This window comes from Trifolium pratense, linkage group LG1, assembly GCF_020283565.1.
Source record: "Trifolium pratense cultivar HEN17-A07 linkage group LG1, ARS_RC_1.1, whole genome shotgun sequence".
NCBI classification, from domain to species: Eukaryota; Viridiplantae; Streptophyta; class Magnoliopsida; order Fabales; family Fabaceae; genus Trifolium; species Trifolium pratense.
In genome coordinates, this window is record NC_060059.1 from 41,588,003 (window position 1) to 41,600,935 (window position 12,933).

Genomic DNA, 12,933 nt, shown 5'->3' on the forward strand with positions numbered 1-12,933 from the left:
AGAACTATATTAACTTCATAACTATTTAAAACAAGTAATTCTTTCAAACAATTCATTTCCTCAATATATTTGTGATTTCAAAAAGTAAAAAGTACAGTAAGCAATTCTCTACTCCTAAAATTCTTCATCCAAAGACATATTTACTCTCTAATACTGCTCCGGTTGTCACACAATTACAGCAATTACAACATTAATCAAGTGATTCACCCAAAGTGGTTAATATTATCTCTACAAACGGATTGTCTCCGGTTGATTATGTTTTTTTTTTAAATAATTAAAATTTTGTGTTAAGGGAAATGTGTGGATGAGATTTCATCGGACATAAAATGTCACATGAGACTAGGCATGACAATAAAACTCATACATGCGGGTACCCACTCAAACCATACCCGCTTTGACGGGGAAAACCCGAGTTGACTGGGTTTGAGTTCGGGTTTGGGTTTTCCCCGATTTCGAAATATGGGTTTGGGGCGGGTAATGGGTACATTGATACCCATCCCGAACCCGTCCCCGAACCCGCCCCGCTTATACTAAAAATTAGATTTTACCTCTTTTAAATTAGAAACGCTTGAACAATCTCTTAAATTACGTTCATATATTTATTTTTTATTTTAATTTGAGTATTAAACAAACCATTTTCTCTATTATTTTTTTCTTTATTTAAAAAAATATTGTTGAGAGAAAATAATTTTGGACATTTAACTTTTTTTTTAATAAAAAAATACTAAAATATAATCTAAATTCACGTGGAAAGAGGCGTAATGGGGATACCCGATCCCCGTTGGGTATGAGTTTGGGGTTATCATTTTTATCCCCGCTCGAATTTGGGATGAGTTTGGGGAAACCCGAACTTTATGGGTTTGGGTTTGGGGAGGGCAAAACCCGTCCCCGCCCCGCCTCATTGTCATGCCTACATGAGACGAGAGAACCTATCCTACTTAAATAACACATCGTTAGTTGGTTCAGTGGTGATTGACACTGAACTTAGTAGGGAGAATTACGTTTCAATCCCCTACAACTGTGATTGAGTGGAAACTGAAACCACTTGATGTTAGAACTGATCCCAAAAATTAGATTAGACGATCAGTAAAACGAATATTGAGTTCAAAAAACAAAAAAATAACACATCATTACAATTCAGTTTATGTGTAAATCAATTATTAATCAACTTTATTTATTTTTTCATCGAACTCTGAATTACTATACTTCCTTAGTCACTACAAATTAGTCGCACCTCTAATATAATACAGTAATCTAAAAAAAATCATAAAAAAAGTTATCAAGAAAATGAGATAAAGAAAAACTTTGTGATCTAAAAAATAGTAAGTACAACGCAAAAATATTTGATAAGTTGAAAAGAATAAAAAAAACAAAAAAAAACAAACTACGAAGTATTTTAAAATGTTTTTTGTTCCATGTTTGTAAGTTCTTCTAGCAACATTTTTGTACTTACTAAGACAAACTAGCACAAGCCTTAATTAATCCTCGTACTGGGTTCGTTCGTTCTTCCATTTCGAAGCATCAATGGCTTCCGAACCTGCAGCTCCATCACCGAACCAAAACCCACCAAAACCAACTAACGCCGTCGTAACGTCAAAACCAAAACAAAGAGATTTATTAACCCACGTCGAAGTATACCTCACAAAACGTGACGGCGTCGACAAACTTCTCAAAATTTGCCGTTACGCCACGAAGCTAATCCTCGCCTCTAACCTCATAGCTTTGGATCCGAACCTCTCTCACCGTCTCAAAAGCTTCGAATCAAGCGTCGGCGTTAGCCGAAAAGCTTTCCGACTCGGAAAATTCGTTCAAAATCTCAACGCGCTACGAAACTCGCGCGTCGATTCCAAACGCGTGTTGATTTTTTCATTCATCGCTTACGGTTTTGAAGGATTATACTATTTTATTGAACAATTCGTTTGGTTATCGAAATCCGGTTTGATCGATCCAAAACGTTCTAGAATCTTCTCGAAGATTAGTGCTTATGCGGAATTTATTGGTTATTTTGGTAGTGTTGCGTTGAAAATTAAGGATTTGGAGATTATTATTGAGGATGAAGATTGTTTGAAATCGAGTATTAAGATTGGGATTTTGAGAGGTGATGATTGTGGTGAAGAGGAAATTAGGTTGGGGAGATTGAGAGAGAAGAAATTGATGAAGAGACTTTCAATTGTTCAGGATTTGGCTGATGGAGTAATGGCTTTGGATGATATATTGGATGGGAATGGGCCGTTTTCGAAGCCGATTTTGATGTCTTCTGCAGGGCTTTTGTCTGCACTCATTAGTACTCATAAGAATTGGGTTTCTTGCTGAGTGAGTTTCTGATGCGTTTATTTGTTCTTTTACACTAAATTAATGAAATGTAGTATATTTATCATCACTTAATAATAAATTAATAATTGATAGATGTCTGTAATACCTAGCTCAATTCAAAATGCGAAGATTGTTAGGCTGGACACTCTTTTTCCGGTTAATCCGGGTTTGAACCTGGGATCATGTGAGTTTTTAGGTGGTGTTTGTCATTTCGTCTACACACAATCAATAATCCACGACTGTATTATGTTACTATGGTTTGTTTTTGCAGAACTTTGATCTATGATATCGTCATTGATTGAGATGATTTTGCAGCTCGCTAGTATTTGATCATTTTAATTAAGTGGTTTACACTAAAAAGAATTATAGTAGTCATGGTTTATTGATATTGGGGAGTGTTGCAATGTAATTTGGTTATTGCAGACCCTCAATCCTGGTGAATGCAACGTCGTCTACTCTAAATAAGAAAAGCTTGTTGTTCTGGAGAACATATGTTTTATTTAAACCATGACAATAGAATAATATTTGTATTATTTTTTACGTTGTCAATCAGCGGGGTTTTGTTGAATGGTGTAAAATTTCTAATGAAGTGATTAGATGGATGGCCGGTAATGACAATAGATTTGCTTAAGTAGTTCTGAAACTTATGTGATAGCTGAAGGATAGTTTATTTTATTAGTTTCATAGCCCTATCACTTGTTTGCTAACTAGCATCTCTTTTACATGGTGGGAAAGTTGTTGCTGACTGACTTTCATATAATCTCTAACTTTCTTTGGAGGTGTTTTATTTTCTTCCCTCATCCAAATTGGAGAATCGGGAGTATGGTATAGATTTGAGAAATTCTGTTCGACTTGTGAACTTCTGGCCACCAAGGAAAAATGAAGTAAAATGCTTGCTATTTTAATTCTGTTAACTTTGTAGTGTAGTACTTTACAAAGGTTTTTGGTGTGATTATAGAGGCTGTAATATTGCTTAGGATATTTTGTTCCTGGCAACTTTCAGTATGTTGTGTACTTTTTTGGGGTTGTTTATCTGGATTCTTTTATGTAAGTATAACAGTTTATGTGTTTTACAGTAGTTGGGTACTACTCTCTACTTCATTTGGATGAATATACGGTAACAACAACATTGCTTCATATATGTTTCTTTGATTTTCAGAATTATTGTGGTTCTTCTAACATTACAAGGCGGCATTTACCATGTTTCAAACAAATTTATAAACTGCTTCATACTGCATACTATTACTGACTGTTACAATGCTGCTAGCCTCTCAGCTTATCATGGCAATAAGTTAAAAATGATATTAATGTCCGCTGGTTAGATTGCATCGCATTTGGTTTGGCTCACAGTTGAGACCATTATTATAATATCTAGAGGTCAAGGATTTAATATGTTCTCTGTTCTATTCTATATGCCATATATATGGTCGTCTAGTTTGAACTTTGAAATTGTGGTAATATCATGGTTTGGTTAGTAATTTGTTTTCCTTTCATGGTTGTTCCGTTAAAGAGTGAACTTTTACTCAAAAAAAGGCAAGGTTGCTTTATTGTGTCCCTGGCTTGTTGTCACGACTCATGAGTTCTAATTGTTGAACTGTACTTTATTCTAGGAGTGCAGCTTTGCTCCTTTTCCATAGGCTCCTTTTATTCCTTTCCCTTGCATAGATGATTGACATGTGGCACATAAATATTCAATGGTTGTGATTAAAAACCTCACAACAGTGTTATGCTGGTATCCAACTTACGCTGGTAAAAAAAAAAACTATCCCTGTTGAACCGACGCTCCCACCACCGTCATGTCCACCGCTCCGTCACAGTGCCTCCAGCACAACTGCGTTCTTGTTCAGTTGTTCTCCTCTCTCTCTCTCTCTCAAGGAACAGATCGAAAAAGACAAGATTTTCAGGACTACAATATTTGTTCTTAGTCCTCTTCTTTGTTCTTGATTTAATTTTCTTCCAATCCTTTTTGAAGAACTTTGAAATGATTATTTGAAAATTTAATTTGAGAACGGCTTCCCAATTTTAGTTAGTCACGCAGACACACACAATCGTACAATACCAAACAATACACTCTACTCCACAAATCTATTTTGTATGAAAAAGAACAACATAAACACCACTTCAATTCACTAATGTTAAATTCCATGACCAGATTTTTTATTCTGCATCCTTCAACAATTGATTACATCTACCATATGTTAAGTCCTACAATTGAAAAAGAGGGGCGCGAGATGAAGAGAGACGAAGGTTGAGAGAGAGCAATACGATTTTCAAAGATTAATTGTCTCGCGTAATTTGTAGATGACGGCGAGACACGGCGGTGACGAGAATCTGCGACGAAGATACGCTACGACGGCGGCCGGTGCATCGAGAGAAAGTGGAGAGGCGTCGAGGAGAAAGAAGAAGATGGAGCGTGTTTTTGCCCAGTTCCCAATTTCTGTAGTTTTGCTTTTCTGTAGTTTTGATTCTTGTTATCTTTTGATCTCAGCCATTTGATATATTTTTGCCATATGTCAATGATCTGCGTAGTGAAAAGGAATAAAAGGAGCTTCAAGAAAAGGAGCAAAGACACATCTTATTCTACCGTAATCACAGCATGTTTGGAGTCCGCTGCACTCTCCAACATACTAGCTTGTGGAAGGAAAACATAATTTCTTTAGTTGAGATGCTGTGGGAACTGGGAACAAAAGGAAAACGAGTGGGCTACAAACAATAAATTGATCCAAGGCTTATAAATATTTTTTGATCCAAGCGGTAAGAGTTTTTGAATCTTAATCCGCATCATATTCAATGAGGGATAATATGATGAAATCTTCATATTACAGGGAATAATCGAAAAAATATTAAATAAGTAAATCAAAATTCGCTAACAATGTAAAGAACAAATACTATTTAACCCTAAATATTAAATGCCAAAAAATTGCTATCTATGGCCACCACTTTCATGTTAGCTATCACAAACAAGAGGTGGATTGTTATACGGTTTTTTTCTCTTTAATTCTTAAAATCCAACAGCTTAGACAAATTTTTCTTTGACAAATTAAGATAATCTTTTTCCAAATATATAGCTCTTTATTCAATTCAAGACACTAGCAATAACACGGTGAGTAGTCTTATTGATATTCACACTGGTTCTTGGAATCGTGAGTGTGTGCGAGACACCTTTGATGCTGGAGATGCAAAAGCAATTCTTCAAATTCCACTCTTTAATCAAGGTAATCAAGATGAGGTTATTTCGAAACTGGAATAAATTATGGGCATTACCTAACTCACCAAAAGTGAAGCATTTTATGGGGAACTTAATTGGGGCATTTTTATGTGGAAAGTTTTAAAGATTTTTTCCCTAACATTTTGCAGCGTTTTAATGAGGCTCAGTTGATCACATTTGCGATGACAACTTGAAGTTTATGGCCGAAGAGAAACACATAGTTATGGAAAGACAAAGTAGAGACTGTCTTGCAGGTTATTGGTCGCGCAAATCATACTTTATATGCCTGGTATAGCACGAACAAAGTACTGCCGCTAACCAACCAACACTGCGACAGGAAGACCAACTAGCTCCATGGTAGCCGCCGCCACCTACCTACTTTAAGCGCAACATTGATGCAGTTGTTTTCATGCCAGAGGATGTTGTTGCCATGGGAGCATGTCTTATATAGATGAGGTAGGAGGCTTTGTAGCAGCTTTCTCATGTCATGATAGTGGTATTTTACTGCACCAGAGGCGGAAGCTTGAGTGGATTGCTTTGATAAAATTTAATAAGGTGATATTTGAAATGGATTGCAAAATAGTAGTAGATGTTGCTTCGAGTATGGTTCACTTATTTATAGTTGTCGAACCTTACTTAGAAATTACCCTGGCTATGTAGTTGTTTTTACTAAGCGAACAATAACGTTCATGCTTTTACGCGGACAACTTACGTTACTTTTGATGTTATTTCCTATTGCATTGCTTCTAATATTTTAACTGAAATGCGCGTCAAAAAGTTCAATTCAAGTTACCAATGTCATGTTTTAAATAAGAATAGTGACAGTTTATTATTATTTTTTTTTATTTCTAGAGAAGAGAATAGTGACGGTTAATTGACAAATTCTCCGTACAATATTTAACTGGTTATTAACTGTCAAATTTCTTTTTTTTTTTTGTTGGTCAATCAAATTTCTGTTTCTTTCTGTTAAATAATAAATAAATAAAAAAATCTTAGTTGCTCTATTTTATTTTTAGTTAAAACATCTATTAAGCTCAAAAAATAAAAAAATCATGTTTTCAAAAAAAAAAATAAAAAAATCATGCAAAATTAACAAGTACGTATATTTCAAAAAAACAATTCCCAACACCAACGTGAATCGTTCATGTTCCTTCCACGTTCTTCTGCAGAACAACAAAAAACAAACTATTGAATTTTGTGTTCTTCATCCAAAAACCAAAAACAATGGAAAACTCTTCAAATGAATAATCTCAAAATTCTTCAACAACAATGGAGGAGGAGTCAGAACTCCAAGACATAAATTTAGACCCACCAAAACAACCCGACCCGATTAACGACGACCGTCCTCTTCTCAAACCCATTACAATCTTCGCTTCCGACACCGAAGAACTTGAGAGGAAATTCGCTCCATATGTACGCCACGATGTTTACGGAACAATGGGACGCAGCGAGTTACCAACCAAGGAAAAGTTTTTACTTGGCGTTGCATTGGTTACGCTTGTTCCTCTCAGAGTTGTTGCTGGAATGACGATTTTGTTATTGTATTATTTGATTTGTAGGGTTTGTACGTTTTGGTCTGTTCCTAATCGTGAAGATGAACAAGAAGATTATGCACATATGGTTGGATGGAGAAGGATTGTTATTGTTCAGTGTGGAAAAGCTTTGTCTAGGCTTATGCTTTTTGTTTTAGGGTTTTATTGGATTCGACAATCGCGTCGCCGTGAAAACCCTACCGACAATGAGGTATTTTTGTTATATACTTTGATTATTGTGTTCAATGTTTCAAATGTGAAAATTCTATTTTGCTTGGATACCAAACATTCTGGAGTATTCACCATGATACCAAACATAACTTTAAAATATTATAAATATAATAGGCTTGAACTTGATTAAGCACATGTTTGGAACCACTGTGTTGGTGAATGATTAAGTGCATGTTTGGATTGCTGGTGAGTTTGGTAGAATCACATTGTGTTATCGCATATTTGACAAAATCTATACAATACACTATGAGCCCGTTTGGATTGACTTATTTTTGAGCTTATGCAAATCAATAAGCTTTTATGCATTATTATAAGCTTTTTAAGGTAATTTATGAGAAAACAGCTTGTAAAGATACATTTTTTGTTGGTGAAAACTTATGAACTAACATAAACCTTTATTTATTTGCATAAGCTATTTTCATAAGCTCAAAAGTAAGCCAAATACAAACGGGCCCTATATGTTTGTTTGGTTTCACTTTTAGAGGAGGCAAAATTGATTTTAGAGGTGTAGAATTGATTTTGACTTGTTTGCCTTCAGAATTGGTTATGACTTGAAGTTAGAATTTAAAGTTTTTTCCTCTACAATTGATTTTAAGCCTAGTTGTTGAACCCACTTATATGAATTATCTATTCTAAACATAAATCACATTTCATTCAATTCACTTTTTGTCAAAATCATATTTACAGAATGAATTGTGTCACCGCAGAACCAAAAACAGATGAAGATCATTTGTGTGTGTGTGTGTGTTTTTTTAATATATTTACTTTCCATTTATTTGAGTTGCTGTACATATTGTGGTGCCAAAGCATTTTTTGAAAAACTTTGCCCCATATTGGTCCTTTTTCCTGAAGGGGCAAAGAGAAGTTGTGAGAGCACCTAATTAGATAGATAGATAGATACCTTGGTTTGTTACTATCTTATTTATTTAATTTCTGCAAGAAATGTTTTCTGTGTTGGTATTTGGTTTTTACTTCTGCTTATTTTATTTCTTCTGTCTTTTTAATGTACGAAGGAAAACAAAGACCAGCCGGAAGAGACAGAAAGACCCGGTGTGATAATATCTAATCATGTATCATACTTGGATATTTTGTATCACGTGTCTATCGCATTCCCAAGTTTTGTTGCTAAGGTTTGTGCTGTTGTGACAAGTTTTCCCACCCTCCGTCAGTTTTTGTTAAAGCATGTTTCATTATTGATCTTTAGTTTTTTACTGACGCTTTTCCTTCATCTGTTGTGCTTCATTTTGATCTTGGATCTCGTCGATGAAGAGATCAGTGGCCAAACTTCCTCTAATTGGTCTCATCAGGTCTGTTCTCGTACGTTCTATCTGTTTAAATACGAGTTGTATTTTCTTTATACACAGGATTATTCAGAATATATTGCTTACATATTATGGCTTGTTTTCTGACAGTAAGTGTCTTGGTTGTATCTACGTTCAGCGGGAGTCAAAGTCATCAGACTTCAAGGGTGTTTCAGGTGCATAGATTATTGGTGTGTGTGCACTTTGTAATCATTCTGAAAATGTGTGCAACTCAAATGAATTAAATTCTTTTGCATCTTGGATTTTAAATTGTTGAAGAAGACAATGTCATTCAATTTCCACAATGTTGTTCATTTATAGTTGTTCATTTTCGAGTTCAAATTTGTTCCAGTGATTGATGGATTGGTAGGATTGAAGAACTTTATTTGAATTATCTGACATTGAATCATCTGTGAGAACCCATCTTATAGCACCAAATTGGGCTGACTTTTGTTACTGGGCTGGTTTTTGTTTTCAGAGTTTGTTAGAGTGTTAGTTAGAGTTCTAAGTTTTTACAGAATGTGGCAAAGATAGGCTATGAAGAGACAGAGAGAGAGAGAATTAGGGATCATTCTGGATTATTAGAGATTGGTATTTGCGGGAGAGACCTCAGGCTTTCGAAATATTGTGAAGTAACAGCAGCCTAGCTTGTATTCATCCTTTCCTTCCTATCGTGGATTAATCACTGACCCTGGTCTCAGGGAAGTTTCATCTACAAAATTTTATCTTATATTACTTTCCTTCCTTTATATCTGAACCAGCATCTGTCACGTTCCTAAGCTGTTTGTCATGTGTAGCGGTGTTAGTTGTTCGTCTATTAGGCATATTCACGTGTATTAACAAGTAACAAGTCAAACTAGGATCTAACACTTTGTTTAATTATGAATATTTTCCAGTTTTGCAACGTGTGTTTATATTTGATACCATGGCCAATCCTTTTTTGAGATATATAGATCTTTAAAATGTCTGATAAAACTAAACTATGACCTTTATTCTTGCAGCTGTTGTCACTGAAAGAATTCGAGAAGCTCATCGAAATACATCTGCTCCAATTATGATGTTATTTCCAGGTTATTATCGTTTAGTTTTTTTCTGGGGATACAGTCTTCCTATTGATTTGTCACTTGGTTGATTTTATTTTTGTTTCGTACTGTTAAATAAAATGCTAGTGTTTTTCTACATTTGAATTTCTTATAGATAATATGGTAGTGAATTACATTAGTGATTTGTATGATCTATGTAGCTAGCCAATCCTATCTATCTAGGAAAACTTTTATTATTGTATCTTCAACATAATCTCTCCTGCATATTTATGTTCTTCTAATCATGTAATTTGATAAGGTTGTATATTTTACAGAAGGTACAACCTCAAATGGAGAATATCTCCTTCCATTCAAGAGTGGTGGTTTTTTGGCAAGTGCACCAGTACTTCCTGTAATTTTAAATTACCATTACCAGAGATTTAGTCCTGCCTGGGATTCCATTTCCGGGGTAAGGCATCCATATAGTATTAGAGTTTCCTATTTTCATTAAGTTATTGTTTGGTTCTGCAGGGGCGTAAATTGATTATAAATGAGTTTTTGTAAAATGAATTTTGGTTAAAAGTGAATTGAATGCAAAGTGATTTATGTATGAATATCTTCACATAAGCTCCAAAACAATGAATTTGAGGCTAAAAATCATATTTGGAGCAAAAGCTCCAAAAATCAACTTTATGTTAGAGTCTATTTTTGACTCAAAACTAATTATACCAGAGTCTCGAGAATACCTTTACATGTCAAAATCAAATTTATTCTTCTAAGGGCACTTTTGTCTCTCACGGAAGTGAATCTAAACATGTTATAAATGTTGTAAAAGAACTATTTTATTACCAAATATCTGAGCTGCTCCTCTGTTTTGGTTTATACTACTATACTATGGTCTTGTAAGATACACATTGTTCTAGTTTGCAAATACTCGTGTTTTAGATTATAAAGGTTCTTTTGTCCGTTCTTGTTGATAATTTGATTTTCAGCCTTATTGCTTAACAATTTTTGTTGTTGAAAAGCTAATATACATGTTTATGGCAGGTGCGTCATGTGATTTTTCTTCTCTGTCAGTTTGTAAATTATATGGAGGTGACAGAGTTACCTACATACTATCCCTCACAAGAGGAGAAAGATGATCCCAAACTATATGCAAGTAATGTTAGAAGATTGATGGCTACTGAGGTATGTAAACTCCCTTCAATAATTAGCATATCTTATGAAAACTGAATACTACATCCAATTTCTTTTCGGTGACATCTTGTCCTTCCCGTCTCTCCCTTCTACTTTTAATAAAATTTCTTCACTACTGTATCCCCTACCGTCCCCCTGTCTAAACAGTTGCAAAAAAATACCCCATTGATGATGGTCACTGTTAAGATATGAATAAACTATCAAGCCTAATCTCCGCTTCTACCTCACCTCGTGCTCACGAGACACAAGACTCATTCAATCACCACATTTCATTTTTCAATATTCCTCATATAGACTAGTAATTTGCCAATAATCAAGATTTTTCACTAACACCACATAATATTTACTTATTATTACTTATAAAGTGATTCTAGTTACTTCATTCAAAGAATTAATAAGTGTTTTGTCATGTTGATTTTGGATTCAAAATTTTGAAAACTTAATAATATGTGATGGATTGATCCTTTTTTTTCTTTGGTTTGAAACATATATCGACTATAGTAGTAAGTTTGTGTATAGTAAGGTGTTTGCCTCCATGTTATGTATTGTTTGTGTGTTTTCATTGCAGGGTAATATGATACTTTCAGATATTGGGCTGGCTGAGAAACGAATATATCACTCTGCTCTTAATGGTAACAAATTATATTAACTTTTCTTACAAGTCTCATTAATCCGATTGAAAGTTTCCAACCCAAACATTTAAACTTTTTTAATCAATCCATGACTTTACATGTTTCTGCAGGCTTGTTTTCCCAATGCTAATTTTAGCTTCATGCCCTGTGGCATTCAATGTATGGTTGTTAACAAAGAAACTTCCGTGCTGAGCAAGATTCATATTTGAATTGTATCCGATCATCGATCTTCTTTTGGAGCGTCAGTGCAGTTCAGCATAAACTTATTGGTACTAACTTTTTGGCTGATCCTCTCAAGTTGAGGTGGTTTACAGTATAATTGCTGATTCTGATGATTTTTTATTGATTAGGGAGATTTAGCTCAAATTTTTTAACCTACTAATCTTGATAAGTGTTGTTTGCTGAAGTTTTTATTTTATATATGGTAGGAATTTAAATATTTAGGAGGGGGCGCAGATAAACACGTAAATATGTAAAATATTTTATTTGTTTTTATGAATTACATTATTTCATCTAGTTAGAGTTTTTTATTTTCATTTTTATTGAACCTACCTAGTTAAACACTTTTTTTTTTTACTCAAAACCAAGTTAATTCATATTATTACTCAAATAGTTCATAATACAATCCGAGAAGTATAAAAAATCAATTCAAAGAGCAAAAGAGATAGACACTTTTACCATAATTAGTTGTAATTACCTTTATATGATAAGTTGATTATAAAGAACTATTTCGTAAATTTAATAAAACAGGGAGAACAAAAATAAAATAAAATAATAGCATAATAATAATACAATAATCTTTTACTAGTAAAAGGAAGGTTGAATTGCTCATAGGCCTTCATTGTGATGATGTGGCATGCTTTAGAGAACTTCTCATATCTATTTAAAATTTGTCCCACAATTTATTTTGTGTGTCCATTCATCCTCCAAAGTAATTATCTATATGTTACAATAATAATGGCTCCTAATAATAATGAAAGAAAGAAAAGAAAAAAAAAAGACAAATTACAAAAAGAACAATGAATAGATATATGCTCTTTCATATTTTACACTACCAAACATAAAATATAAATCATGCATGTGTAAATATGATTTGCAATTTGCAAAAATTTACTTTAAATAAATAAACCAAATAAAAAAATTACTCCTCAAAAAAATTTCATGCTTGACAAAATAAATTTTATGAAAAAAAAATACTTTAGTTGTTGAGTTGCTCACAAGCATGCATTGTGATGATGTGACACTCTATAAGAAAAGTTTATAATCTCTATTAAAACCTTTTCATATTTCATATAATAGAGTTACTCTAATAATAATAATATATTAAAATATATATTGTATGTTACAATTCTCTATTAATGCAATTGAAAACAAAGAATTCTTGGAGACACTAATATTGAATATGTAAATTTAGCAAATTATCAAACACAAGCTCTATATAAAGTTAACCCAAAAGCTAATTATCACCACCACCATATCAGGAAGTCTACCTTCTAT

The 12,933-nt window shown here is 33.7% G+C and overlaps 2 protein-coding genes across 2 annotated transcripts; both read left to right on the forward strand.

The window, feature by feature from the left end:
• The first annotated feature begins 1,386 nt into the window (after window positions 1-1,386).
• On the forward strand, window positions 1,387-3,454 carry LOC123886214 (peroxisomal membrane protein 11A). Its single transcript, XM_045935549.1, has 2 exons — window positions 1,387-2,313; window positions 3,093-3,454. Exon 1 carries the CDS (start codon window positions 1,525-1,527, stop codon window positions 2,311-2,313), a length of 789 nt encoding a protein of 262 aa, XP_045791505.1. The 5' UTR covers window positions 1,387-1,524; the 3' UTR covers window positions 3,093-3,454.
• Window positions 3,455-6,639: 3,185 nt separating this feature from the next.
• Window positions 6,640-11,953, forward strand: LOC123886219 (lysophospholipid acyltransferase LPEAT1-like). The gene is made up of 9 exons (XM_045935554.1): window positions 6,640-7,264; window positions 8,298-8,414; window positions 8,554-8,591; window positions 8,697-8,761; window positions 9,587-9,655; window positions 9,943-10,076; window positions 10,655-10,795; window positions 11,373-11,436; window positions 11,547-11,953. The coding sequence occupies exons 1-9, from the start codon at window positions 6,791-6,793 to the stop codon at window positions 11,564-11,566; spliced, it is 1,122 nt and encodes a 373-aa protein (XP_045791510.1). The 5' UTR covers window positions 6,640-6,790; the 3' UTR covers window positions 11,567-11,953.
• The last annotated feature ends 980 nt before the right edge of the window (window positions 11,954-12,933 follow it).